This window comes from Anopheles aquasalis, chromosome 3, assembly GCF_943734665.1.
Source record: "Anopheles aquasalis chromosome 3, idAnoAquaMG_Q_19, whole genome shotgun sequence".
Lineage (NCBI taxonomy): Eukaryota > Metazoa > Arthropoda > Insecta > Diptera > Culicidae > Anopheles > Anopheles aquasalis.
This window is the reverse complement of record NC_064878.1, coordinates 14,023,612-14,037,500: the sequence shown is the minus strand read 5'-3', so window position 1 is coordinate 14,037,500 and position 13,889 is coordinate 14,023,612. Positions and strand designations below refer to the sequence as shown.

General features: G+C 51.2%; 2 protein-coding genes across 2 annotated transcripts in view; one reads left to right on the top strand and one right to left on the bottom strand.

Annotated features, from left to right (window-relative positions):
- Window positions 1–1,906, top strand: part of LOC126579338 (E3 ubiquitin-protein ligase Smurf1) — a 29,972-nt gene extending 28,066 nt beyond the window's left edge. The window contains exon 13 of the mRNA XM_050242830.1: window positions 1–1,906. This exon is cut by the window's left edge and continues 649 nt beyond it. The gene's annotated coding sequence lies outside the window, so the exon portion shown is untranslated.
- Window positions 1,907–2,060: 154 nt separating this feature from the next.
- Window positions 2,061–9,153, bottom strand: LOC126579336 (serine/arginine repetitive matrix protein 2-like). The gene is made up of 4 exons (XM_050242828.1): window positions 8,643–9,153; window positions 4,005–8,406; window positions 3,727–3,934; window positions 2,061–3,643 (listed from the first exon to the last, which is right to left on the bottom strand). The coding sequence occupies exons 1-4, from the start codon at window positions 8,884–8,886 to the stop codon at window positions 2,831–2,833; spliced, it is 5,667 nt and encodes a 1,888-aa protein (XP_050098785.1). The 5' UTR covers window positions 8,887–9,153; the 3' UTR covers window positions 2,061–2,830.
- Window positions 9,154–13,889: the final 4,736 nt, after the last annotated feature.

Below are 13,889 nucleotides of genomic sequence, written 5' to 3'. Positions count from 1 at the left end.
TCATCATCATCATCATCATCATCGTAATGATTATCATCAAGAAAGGGCAAGGATTTTGCGGGCGTGTGGGACTTTAGACGCTGTCCTTACGCCAATGTTACGCCATACGATATTATACATTTGACCTTTCAGGGAAAACTAAAGCGAGAAGAAGAAGAAGAAGAAGAGAGGAAGCGTCAGCGTGGGATCAGCGTCCGCTGCGTGCGCCAGAGACAATCCGAACGAGCGAACGAGTGGCCTGGTTGATTGTGGACGATGGAATGATGATGTGTCCGTTTATGTGTATGTGTGTGCTGTGTGGCCATATTTTCAGCCCCCTTTTATCGCGATCTTTTAGAATTGTACAGGATAGTTGCGAAGGATGTATGTGTGCGCGCGAGAGAGAGCGAAAAAATAAAAGGGAAACGGCAGCAGAACAGCGCTTGTGGTCGAATGTTGTGGGCTGATGTTCAGACTGTTCAGTTGGAGAAGAATGGTTGGAGGCCGCTAGTGATATAATTATATATGCCTCTATATATATATACATATACATAAACCTATAACTACAAATGTTAAATGTAAAGCGAAGGTAGCGTTCGCCTGTTTAAAAGAAGAAGGAGAAACATAGAGAACGGAAACAAATCGGCATCAACCTTGTATGGCAGATAATGCGCAGGAAAGAGAAGTAGCAAAGAAGGAGTGTTGCACTACGAGTGGAATAAAAGAGGCGATCCAGAACGATGGACCGGCATTATCCTGTAAACGTGGCCGGCCAGTGGGCGTTTGTCGACGAAAGAAACGAAAATACATTTGTGTGTTCATCATTCGCCCCCGGGGGAAGAGTAGCCTGGGGTCCAGTACAGTGAAGCATATCTTGGCGATCCCTAGACCGTCACTCGAGAGAGTGCAATACGCTCGTAGTCGATTGAGTAAACGGGTTTACAAATTATCGGAGATACCAATTAACACCAAGAACCATGATATAGGGAATTGTACAATTTTGCCGGACGGTGTTTAGCGAATGGATTCTACTCGCGACGTTTTTAGATTTCCAATGTTTCTGATGTTTGTAGAGACGATGTTTGACGATGATTTTTATGTAGCAAATGTTATCCAATGCATTTACTCCTACACCACACGCTCTTTGTCTCTCGACAGCGTCAGTAGAACCGAAAATCCGAACGGAAGCGATAGGCGTTGGCAAACGGGAAGCAAAAAGCGTAGAATTCAATTTTCAAATCGTGGCAGGCGTGGTCTTACTTTTCTCTTTGCTCTGTCGATGGTACGTGGAAGAAAATGGAAGTCGTCCATGTTTTAAAAACGAATTTTTAACCAGTACACTCACTCCTAACAGTTAATCAAAAAAAGTAGCGAAATGGATCAAAAGACGTCGGATCGCCGGAATGAAGTAATCAAATAATCGAAACCAATAGATAGCAATAGAAATGGTTACAAGCACTTCTCTTTAGTAAATTTGACAACCGAAGCGTCACGAATGGACCGAATTTAATGATAGATTTTGCCGCCTTGCGATAGAAGGGCCACCGTGGATAACCGTAGAACGAGCCACGCATAAACCGCGGGGGCTCGGCGAACTGCGGTGTAGTTAGGTGTATTCGTTGTATTTCCTTTAGCGACGAGAACTGTTAGGACAAAAAAGGTACATTTAAAATGAACGGTTGTTTCCAAAACATTGGTAAAAGGGAAGGGCATATCATGTTGTGTAAACGGGAAAGGGGAGCGCGAATGTGCGAATGATTCGAATGCGATGAGCAGCACGGGCAGCTAGGACATCCCGTGTTTCCGTGTTCTGGTGCCACGCACTCGAGGAGATAGAGGGCTTGACAATAGAATTGGCGTAAAGGTGTGGAAAGCTGTGAATGTTACGAAGTTGGGGCTGTAATTAAACACAAGCGAGTTTCCTGGAGTTTTTTCCGTTCGTTGGTTTCTATCCCGCATCCGAAAGCATTGAAGATATGCAATGTTCCAAAATTTTAGTACAACCGTGCTAGCCCCCCCTTGGATACTGGCTGTGGTCGGATTAAATAAAACATTGAGATATTCCATTTAAATTCATTCCTTTTTACTTATCTTCATCGTTGCACTACATTATCGGTCTCTCCGTCTCGCACACGTACCGTTGATGGTGGTAATTTAGCGATTTAAGAAGAGGTGCCTAACGTGAGCGGCTGCTAGCTCTGCGGCGGGCCGTAGAACGCAAAACGTACGACTATCTAGAGCTACAGGATTTTGTTTAACCCTCTTATTGACTCAGTGCCCTCTCTGCCCTGTTCCTAAGCATATACTGGCTTCCATCGTAGGTCGGCTGTGCAACCGACGCCAATCCGCGAGCGACCGCTTAACTCTTCACCCATGGGTTGATTTAGATTACTTTACTTTTTACAGAGTTCAGTCAACGCTACCGCTACACAAGGCAGCGGCCTGTTCCGGAGAAAGAAAAAGGTGTAAAGACAGTAGGAAACATAATACCTAGGTAGATAAAGAGCTTTTCTTTCGAACACATGGCGAATGATGGGTGGGCGGGGGGAGGTGGTCACAGGCCGCGTACCTAAAGCCTTCTTCCTAACACTTACACATTTTTTCCCTAACAACGAAAACGAGAACGAGTAGTTTGTTCCTAACTCCCCGCCAGTTTCATATCCTTTTCTTATCCTAAATGCATAGGACACCCCGTTCTCTGATCTCTGCGGGAGGGTCCTCTCTCTCTCCCGCGATTCCAATCGCGTTTTGTTCGTTGGCTTCCAATTACGTTATTGTGGTGGTTTTACTATGGGATTGGGATGATGTTGGGCAGGCGCTAAGGCAGTTTGCATCCGGGCCGCAGATCGCTTTAAATCGCAGATGGCACAGAGACGTCGTAGTTGCTACTGCTGTTGCCACTGGCAACTACTGCCACTGCTGCTGCTGTTGCTGCTGCTGTCGCCTGTGGCATCACGGAGGCGCTTGCTGCGACTGTCGCTGATGCTGAGCCGATTGCTTCGATCGGATTGGCAACACCGTTGGTATTGGCGTTGGTGCTACTGCCACCATTGCCACCACTGCCACCTGTGACAATCGATGATCGCTTTTTACCACTGAGCGTGATGAGGACAGACGAAGCGTTCGCTATGCTGTTGGAGCTCGGTGGTGGTATCGGTTGCGGTGGATACACGCCATGGTGTTGCGGTGTTATGTTGACCAGAGCGCTCCCGTGGTGAGCAGATGCCACCGGATGATGCGCATGATGCGCATACAGGTGCGGCGGAGCACCCGCAGGTGGCTGGGGTCCCATCATATGGGAAGGCAGCAGATGGTGGTGCGATGGTGGAGGATGATGCACGAGCGAGTTAGTGCGATGATAGATGGAGGAAGGAGGTAGCCCCACTGGTACCGGCACTGGCATCGGTACGGGTAGTGGCAACATAACGGGCGGTGGACCACCGCCAACACCATTCACTACCGTTGGACCACCGACGACAGGTGGCACGGGCAGTGGAATCATCGGTACACCGTGGAAACCTTCCCGGAAATCGATCATCCGTACGATCGGTGGATTGAAGCAGCGTGGTTGCTGCAGCTCCGGTGGTGGCGAACCGGGCGGTGGTGGCGGTGCCGGCATACTCTCCAGTTCCGGATCAATCTCTTCCTTTTCCTCCTCCTGGTCCTGCAGAGAAAGCGCTCACATTAAAAGATATTCCGGAAGGTTCCGGTGGTCCGATCGCGAACCCGCGTGTCTGCTCCACTTACCGGTAGCTTGAGACGATCGATAAGACGCTTCTTGCCAGACAGCCGCAGCGTTCGCTGACGGCGCATCTTCTTGCGCTGCTTGGCGGCCACCGCTTTCGATGGGGATTTCTCCTTCGTCTCCTCACCGGACGATGAAGAAGATTCGTCGTCCCCGGGCGCAACACCGTCAGCAAACAGAACGGACTTTTTCTTCACCGTCGCCGTACCACTGCAAGGAAGACAAAAAAAAAGCAAATTAGTACTATGCTTGATCCCTCTCGAGGGGGTCTGCCGCTTACCTTGCACCAACAGCGGCGGCTGGTTTGGCCGTTTTGAGAATTCCTTTATCGTACGAACGGTTCAGCGAAGCGAGCAGATCGGTCAGTGCCACCATCTCGAACTCCTCGTCCGAGGACGCACTGCCACCGATCGCATCGCGGATGCTTCCACCCTCGGACAGCGACGATTCTAGCCCGGTTGCTCCACCAGCAGCTGCACCACCCGGTGCTTTGGGGCCAAGCAGTTGCTTGATTTCGAGCTGCAATCGTTCCTTCCGTTGTTGCTTCTCCTGTCGCTTCCTTTCACGCTCCGCTCGGATCTTTTTCTTCAGCTCGAGCCGTCGTTCGTGGCGCTGCTGCAGCTCTTCCGCCGTGTGGATCTTCGGTGTAACGAGCGCGGATGATGACGCGGATGTCGTCGCCGTACTCGCCACGGCAGTTGACGATTCTTCGGCCTGCGTTGATGCAGCTGCTCCGGCTGATGGATCATCTGCTGCGGAACCGGCTGGCTCGGTGGTTTCACCAGTCTTCTCCCCTCCCGGCGTCTGCGCCGTGGGCAGTGTGTTCGAGGGAACGATCTCCAGTACGTTGCCGACCTGTTTGACCTGAGATTTGCTTCCATCGGTGGCCGGAACCGGTACCACACCGGTTAACGGTGGCCGATAGCCAGCACTAACGGGTGGTCGCATCGAATAGAAACCGGCCGGTGGTCCAACGAACGCCATCGGATAACCCTGGTACGGGTGGCTACGTGGGGCCCACGATGGTGGTGGTCCACGACTGGCAGTGCTGTAGTAGGAGGACCCGGGAACACCGGACGGTACGCCTGGTGGTGGTGGTCCACGTGGACCTCCGTAACCACCGTAACCGGCACCACTGTACTCGCTCGCCGCTCCAGCACCACCGTAGCCCATCGGATAGTGTGGTGCTGTGCCGGGTGGTGGATGATGCCGCGGTTGGTACATGTCATGGGGCTGCGATCCTCCAGGAGGATAATCGGTAGCACCACTGCCACCATACGCTGCTGGTGGTGGATGATGATGATGATGGTGGTGTACGTGCTGTGGTGGAGGACCGTGAGGATGGAGCGCTCCCTTACTGCCCGGTGGACCTCCTTTCCCGTCGATCGTTCCGTTAATACCGAGCACGATGTTAATGCGATCATCCAGCGAGATCCGTTTCGGTGATGATCCTTCACCCGTACCTTCCTGACCACCGGCGCTGCCACGATCAGCAGCGTGATGATGATCATGGTGCAGCAAATGATGATCCGCTCCGCCATAGTACGCACCACCACCACCAGCGCCAGCGCCATAGTGCTTGGAGTACATCGCTCCGTACGGCGGCATACCCGTGGCCGGATCGATCGCCGTATGATGATGATGATGGTGGTGATGCTTACTTCGCTTCTGGCTCTCCAGTTCCGCATCGCTGATCGTTGAATCGGCCAAACTTTTCTTGTAGCCCGTAACCGGCGAGTGAACGACGTTCGGTGAGGCACCGGTGCTGGTGATGATGTCGATCTGATTCTCACCACCACGTCCCATCGATGGTGGTGCATCTTTCGGTGATGGTGGTCGTCGACCTGTGTACGCAACCGGTGATCGTGACGATCGTCGTCCGGACCATTCCCGATCGACCGAATAGCGTCGGCGTGGTGGAGCACCACGTGAGTTGAACGGTGGCCGTCGATGATCGATCGCACCACGGGGGCTTGGTGGACGACTCTGGCGATGCTGCGATCGTGAGCGTGACCGAGAGCGAGAGGATCGAGACAGTGAGCGTCGATGTCGGTGGCGTGGACTGCGTTGCGATCGTCTCGAGGAGGACGCCGAACCGGCTGGCACGGGACTCCGGGATGAACGGCGTGAGCTACGCTCCTTCCGTGATGATCGTTTTTCACGATCACGTGACTTACGCCGCGGGCTACCGGACGAATGGCGACGCTCACGGGATGAACGTTTGCGACGATGATCGTACCGATCGTGCGATCGTTTGCGATCCCGTTCACGGCTCGATCGGCGATCGGTTTCTTTCTGCTCCGTATCTCCCTCTCCTCGCTGTGCCACTTCTTCCGTACCGGCAGCATCCGGTGCTTCGTCATCTCCGCCCAGCATCGCCAACGGTTGGATGCGGTTCTTTGCCGGAAGCCGCAGCTTGATCGGAAGCTCCCGATCGAGATCGAGCGGTTTGGCGCCATCGGTTGTGCTGGAATCATCTCGGATGCTGTAGATCTTCGATGGTGTTGTTAGTGGCGGTATCGGTACTCCATCCGGCGCTTGTCCCATCCGTGGCGGTGTAACAGGATCCTCACGATCGCGTGATCGTGAACGAACACCCGTGGATTCGTGCTCCTCATTCGAAACACTTGCTGTTGCCGTTCTCTTTCGATCAGCGGTTGTTCCTTCTTCCCCACCGGAGCTATGCTGCGAATCGGATGTGGAGGACGAGCTGGATGAGGAGCTTGACGAACTCGATGATGAGGACGACGAAGAGGAGCTGCTGCTGGATGAAGTGCTGTTGCTGCTACTGCTGCTGCTACTACTCGACGATGAAGCGGACGAACTGCTGCTCAAGCTACGCGCCCTTCGGCGCCTTTTGTTGTCCTCGACCATCGTTTGGCCAAGCGATTCCATAAAGTTGGCGTACTCATCGGCCAGCTTACCATCGTCGGACACTTCCTCCTCATCATCATCATCTTCCGGTGGCACCGCGGCTGCGATTGTGACTGGGACCGCTGGTGCCATCGCCTCACGCTTGGTCGGTGTTCCTCCATCGGACTGTGCCAATCGGGCCGCCTTAAGGGCTTCCGCCTGGGCGAGATTCGATTGATAGGACTTGAGCTGATTGTGCAGATCCATCAGATCGTCCAGCGGAATGATATCCTCGTGAATGGACCGTGGTTTAAGCAGTCGCTGGGTTAGCTGAGTGTCCTCGCCATTCGTCAGCCCCGGATCCTTTTCCTTTATCGATTTGTCCTCCTCCTTTTCCTCCTCTTGCTCTTTGTTCGGTTTCTCTTCTTTCTTCTGCTCTACCGGGCTTGGTGTACGCTGCTCAGGTTGCTTCGATCGCTCGGGGATCCGTGGTGGTGGTGTTCGACCATCAGCCTCGGAACCATCCCCGGATGGTGGGCTTGTACGGGGACTCATACCTTCCGTTTCCCAGTTGGCCGCATAATCATCCGTATCCGGTGACTCACTGTCTCTTCTGCGAATCTCTTCCTCTTCCTCTTCATCATCCTCTAGCGGCCGTCTCGGTGATGGTGACACGTGCTTATCGGAGTTGTCCTTATCGTTCTTCTTCGTCTCGTTTTGCTCTTCCTCATCCTCTTCTTTGACTGCAGCCCTAGGGGATAACATTTCTGGCATCAGCGGCAGCTTACCACTCGACAGATCATCCAGAAAAGAGCAACTAAACTTCGGTTTCGTCGTGGATCGGGGCGCCGGTTCCTTCAGCTCTAGCTTGTGCACTTGAACGATCTCTCGGTCCGTGTCCTCTTTCTTCTCCTTTTTCACTTCCAAAGCACGTTCCTGTTTTACGCTACTGCCGTCGATTTGATCATCGGATGATGCTGATGCCTTTCGTGTTGGTTTGAGATCCACATGGACTTCCTTCTTTTCGACACTCTTCGGCCATCGATTGGGATGTTTCGTCTCTTTCTCCCGCATAGATCGTCCCGCCTTTGTGTCTTCTTCACTCGCATCGGATGAGGACGATCCGGCATCACTACCGTCGTCGTACTCCTGTAGTGCAGCGACCGCAGGTGTTATCGGATTCACCGTGATGGCAGGAGAGGAGGCCGCCGTGACCGGTTTGCCCTCCACCAGCTGCCAATCGCGCCAGCTAATCGAAGGTGTCGCCTTGGTGTACCTTGGTGCCGAAAGATCACCCTTCCTAGCGCCACCTCGTCCAGTGGAACCCTCGGGAAACCTTCGATTGTTGGACAGCGAAAACGGTAGCCCTGGTCGGTGATTACCAGCCGCTGGTAGTTGACGATTTTGATATGCCGATGACCGTGGAGCTGCATGCGAATCGTTGACACCACGAGGCCATTCACGTGTTCCGCTACGACTACGCCGACCATCCTTCCGTACACTCCGGCTACGTGATCGCGATCGTTTTCGGTAGTTACGCTGCTGATGATTGCGAGGCGATTTCTCTGTCCGACTGCCAGATCGATCTCGGCTCCGGCGTTGCTCCCTCACGCTCACGTCACGCCCCTTTCGCTTTCGTTCCTTGCTCGTTTCGCTCTTCTCCGGGGAGTGCGCATGCCGGGAACCGGAACGGCTACGCGTTTTCCGCTTGTGATTCTTGTGCCGTGGCTTGCTTTGACGCTTGTCGCTGGTGTCCAGCTCTTTGGAATCCGTTTTTGTCCCGTCGGCCTTCTTCGATGAGGTGCTGCTGCCTTCCGTCGTCTTTTGTTCTGGTGTAAAGGGAAGGGAAGGGGGGGTTATAATGAAGCACAATGTTTATTGGCCAGTTTTCCTTTCGGTCCTCGCAGTCGATGACCGATCGGGTGTAAAAAATGGCAATGAATCCCCATTCTGCTAAGGCGGAGGAGGCGCAGTAAAAACATCATCTTGCACTGCACGACGGCCCACCATCATTCGTTCTCACTCGCTCCCACCACGCACAATCGCATCTTGGCATCGTACTTACTCTCGTTGGACGGGCGCTCCGGCGGTTGCTGAGGGCTGGCACCGCCACCGATGGCCTTCTTCCGCTCTTCCTGCCGCTTCGATCCACAATCGATTGATGCTGCTTTTGTCGATAGCCGTTCCGCGGGGCTTCTTCGCTTCTCGTCCTTCGTCCGCTCTTCCAAGAAGCCCGTCGTTTTCGTCAGCTCCGTCGGCATCAAGTCGACCGCGGGTAGTGGTGGGGTGCAGGATCCGTCGCTCTCCATGATTCCACACCCGGAAAACAGACCAGCAAGCAGCCGTCCTCGGTTTCAGGTGCGGGCGGGCGCACGGTTTCCAACAGAGAGGAGAGAGAAGCGTGAAGAACGATCCGGGCGGATGGCGGTGCGGTGCTTGCTGGCTCGCGTACGCCGCTTTACATCGTCGGCACACGGGGCACCAGGACCGGCAAAGTACACTAACTCAACTGTTGTTCGCAGGAAAGGGCATCCTTTTTAGTTAATCTAGCCCGTTACAACCAATTTAACGCGGAAAAAGGGGTTTTACGGGCGGTTTTAAAAGGTACAACAAAAAAAAATTACCCATGTAGCATAAATTTTACTCCGCTGGTTGGGTACTGCTTGGTACTGCTTGGTACCGCTTTGACACAGAATTTGGAATTTGTTACGACTTGATACTGCTTGGTACTGCTTGGTACTACTCCAGCAGCCTTTAAATTTTCCACTGTTTTTCCGCTGTTTTCCCATGATTTTGGATAGAAATTGCGATCTCTACATGCAGGAATTCATTTTGGTGACTTCATCTGTTTCTTTTATTCACTTTAGACGACGAAATTTCAAAAATTTCAAAAGCAGCCAAGGCCAAACGTGGGCAGTCAATTCGAGCAGCCCGCGAACTCGTCTCGATTTGAATTTTTTTAATGAACCGGTAGGTTTGAATGAACTGGCACTTGAGCACGCGTGATTCACACCGGGATCATTAAAATCTCGGGGCTTCCTTGTCTTTTTTAATAAACAATTATGCCACGTGAACCATAAATAAGATCCTTAAAAGTACGCAATTCTTCGAATAAAAACTCACCCTTCGAAATTCCTCCAAATCGAGTGTGAAGGGAACATTTATTTAGTTTTTTAGCAATTACAATATTCAAATAAGATCCTCGCCGTGTGTCAATAGTCGTTCCACAGCAAGAACAAAGCGCAAATTAAAGTTGGGTACCCAACAGGCGAGAGGGAGCGAAAGCAAAGTCTCTTATAATTACCTGAAATGATTAATAAGGCGTTGCGACATTCAGAAGGATGATGATAACTTTGCACCGTCAAGTCGTGTGCACGACGGAGCGGAGGCGCCATGCAAAACGGCGGAACAGGGCGCAAGGCGCAAGCAAAAAGTTATCAACTAACTGTCCACCAAGAACACGGGGCGCGGAGGTCGTCGGCGTGCCAATTAGTACGAGATTTAAAGCGAACCTCACCGCCAACGTAAGAGTGGCAAACTGTGTCAAAGTCTCTTCCATTTCCTTCGTCCTTGTTTGCACCTTCGAGGACTCGAGGACAATCAAATGATGAACAGGCCGAACCCAAATCTAATTTTCTTCATTCTGCGAGTTGTTGGTGGACGCAGTTGGTCCATTCCATTCATTCGCGTTAAGGCAACACGTGAAACCACCGCACACCACGTGGTTGGTGGTCATTACAATTTATTCAATTTTTCAAAACGTCATTCGTTCGTCGCTCGATTTACGGTAAAACATCTCTACTACTAGTGTTTGCCACGGCATTGTTGCGCAGGTTCTTCCCGGTGGTGTGACCTGCGACTACCAGCATCGCGTTCATGAATAGTGGAACGGAATGGAGGCGCAGTATGTGACTAGACTGCAGGATCCGCTGTTCTTCGATGCATCGTGTTTCCGAATAAAATGGCCCAAAAAACCATGGATGGATAGTTCTACAGTGCTGTGCTGTTAGAAGTTTGGGTTTCTTTAAGATTATTCTGGCGCTTTTACAGAAGATATCATGAAAAAGCAGTTGTTAAATACATAAACCACCAGGAGCCGTTTCTCGTTGCGACTGACTGTACCGAACTTGCAACAGAGCCACAGTTGTCGCATCTTCCTCTGTACCCAGGCCACAGCTACTGGAGCTGCAGAGGAGCGTGCCTGAGCGGATTTCAATTTTCACGCTACTACGACAGGGTGAAGGCGAATTTATGATCTTCCTGTTCCTGGCTGGCCGGGGCTCTAAAATCTTAAAATACACCAAGCGATCGGAAATGTCTCCCCCGGGAGTCGACGGCAATCGGAGGAGACGAGGAGACGACCGACTACCGGAAGATGGTGAACATTTTCGATTTTATGGGGGACCATTCGGGACCAGACGCTGTAGAAAGTGCACTCGCTGAAGTAACTGCAACCTCCTGTAACGTACAACGATGCCTTCTGTTAAAGCCTTTCTTGGAGGGAATTTGAACAGAACGGCGACTAGTGGACGCAAATAAATGGAGAAAAATTGGCAAACGTTTGTAAAAAGATGACTGAACCCAGGTATCCGGTTCTTCGTAAGGTAAAGAAAATTGGAAAATCAGAAATATGAATTCCATACAATCTGTAATTTTCTGCAATAATAACCAGTTACCAGACACAATAAATTCCATCGAAATGTTAGCTGCAGAGCCTCACATTTGAAGGTCAATCTGTTTGCAATGACCACCCAACATGGAAACAAGCTTTTGGCAGCATTACCAGCTCATTGATTCAAATAGACTCCCGAAGACACTGGTCTGATCTCGACTTCCAAATCGACAGCACAAAAGAAAGAGGTGAGACACCAAACAGCACGGCGAGGGCACTAAATTCGGATACTTTATACCCGATTGTGGTTTTGATAATTGAATCCTGACGTGTTGGCGTGGGACCGATGCTCTAATGTTGGCTCAAAGGCACTCCGGATGTCGTCGATGGTCGAAACAAATTGGTTGGAAAATTAGGTGGCAAAGGCTACTGTCGCTGTCGCTGTTGGACTCAATTTCGTGCCCAGTCGTCCCGCACGTGCCACCAGAACGGGTCGCAAAAACGACTCATTCCACCCGGATCCACACGGGTCCCTGTCTTCGTCGTTGCCTCAAGACGTCCCCGGGGGCCGTTAGTGGCAGCTAAGAAGCCAGCAGAAGGTTTCCCGATGAAGACCACGACCGGGAACAGCAGCTGCAGCCAGTCACTTCCGATGGCCGGCGAGCGACGTAATCGAATTCTCTGCTCTCAAGGTTCTGCTCTGTGTTGATTCGAGAGGAAAATGCGTTTCTTATGACCATTTTGTAGCGGAAATGGAGAAAACTATCAAATGTGTCCACCTCTCTTTCTCTCCAAAATTGATCCCGTTCTGTTTGGAATCGTCGTCCGAGGCGAGGTGAGGTTGCCAAATGGTTTAACACCTGCTTGGCACGTTCGTAGGGCGCGTTGAATCACTGCCAAAGACCGAGGGCCGCGTGGACTTCTTTACGGTCCAGCTTTTGGCACCTTTCAAGGTGACACCGGGAGTTAGCCAGGACAGTCAATCAGGGACGAAATGAATATCTTTTTGCAATATTTCTCTGTACGCAATTTTTCGTGGCAACTTTTAATTGAAATCTAGTAGTCTTTTCCAATATTTGCCCTGAAAACAATGTCAAAATACTTAAACTATTCACTCAGTTTAGTTTAATTTGAGACTCGTTTTTGTTGTAGAAAAAAAAACTTTCACCCCTTGTGCGGAAGTGACGCCAGGTCCGGTATAAAAGTATCCGGAATTCTCCTTGTGCACCTGCTGCCTGCTGCATGCGCAAGCGTGTGTACTAGCAGCAGCTGTGTGTCCGGTCCGTTGCTTCGAAGCAAGATAAATTGAGGTTTTCCAGTTTGAAATTGAAAAATGGTTCAATGTACTTAATTCAATCGCGGCGAAGTGGACGCACACACAGGGCCAGCATGGCATGGGCTGTCGACAACAGGACAACAGGAGTGACGACAGAGGAACAGCATGATTGGAATAGTTTTTGGCCAGCGCAAAATGTGTAGCAAATATGGCGGAGCGGAAACCCATCGCCGATCGGGATTGATTGCCACGAGCCACGAGTTCGAAAGGGGGTTTTTTTTCCTCCGGCGAGCATCTGTTGGTCAGCGAGGAATTGCATAAATTTACCGATTTGCCAGGACCTCCCCCGCTCCGCAGCGCATAATTGAATGCAGTTCAATCAATTGTTTCTCCCCCTCGTCGGTGTTCTTGGAATGAGATATTGTGCTGGAATGTTATTAACTCCTCGCTCGGTGAGTGAATGTATTTTCCAATCGATTCGTATCCCCAAAAACTTCCCAACCACCAATCGAACCACTGATTGTTTGCTATTCCAGAATGCTTTATGAATTCCCGGGGAGCCGCAGGGAAGAATTACAGTTTAATGAAAAAATTCGCGGATTCCTCGCGGCGCTGGAACTTTCGAGTTGCCTTAATTGAAAAATGTCCCAACAAAACCGGACGAGACTCCAGTATGGGGAGGCCAATTGAACTTCCGGAATCGTTGGATAATCGTTCGCCGGAACCAGGGGGACTGTACCGCCGCTCCGATGGTTGGCCAGCAAAGTTTAAATGCCATCGCGCGGTACCGTGGCACCACGGTGACGATAAATTGTAACTTTCACTTACGGCCATGTCGTCGTGTAGGGGCCAGCAGGGTCTCCGGTAGCAGCAGCAGCAGCAGCTGTGCCAAATCCTCCGACCAACGTTCAACTAAGCGACGGGCTTTTCCTGAGGTTTTTTTTCCCGTGGAGTGAGGCAATGCCAGGAACGGAAAGAGTTGCGAATTGCGCCACGCCGGTTCCGGAGCACCGGAGCTGAACAATAAATCTTTACCGTCCGCTTAGCGTTAATCGTTTTATGAAGATTTTAAATTGCACTATCGAGAGTCATCTACCGTCACGAGTTTAGGCAGCAGCAAGAGTGCCCGGGTTTACCGGGTTGTAATTGAGTTTTAATTTCGAAAACCGAGACAATCCACATCGCTTGAGGTTGTCTGGTCTACTCCGGGCTATTCAAATGCTACTCAAAGCTGTCAACAACATTAAACAGACGAAAAAAGTATTCAAGACATCACCTCAGACAGTGGAAATCAACAACCACTTGATGTTGCTGGTACATCCTTGGTCAAAGGACAAAAAAAGAAGGTATTTATCACTCTCGATGGCTTAACCCGATCCCCACCGAGCCACGACAAACGATCATCCTGGTGATTCATTTGTATT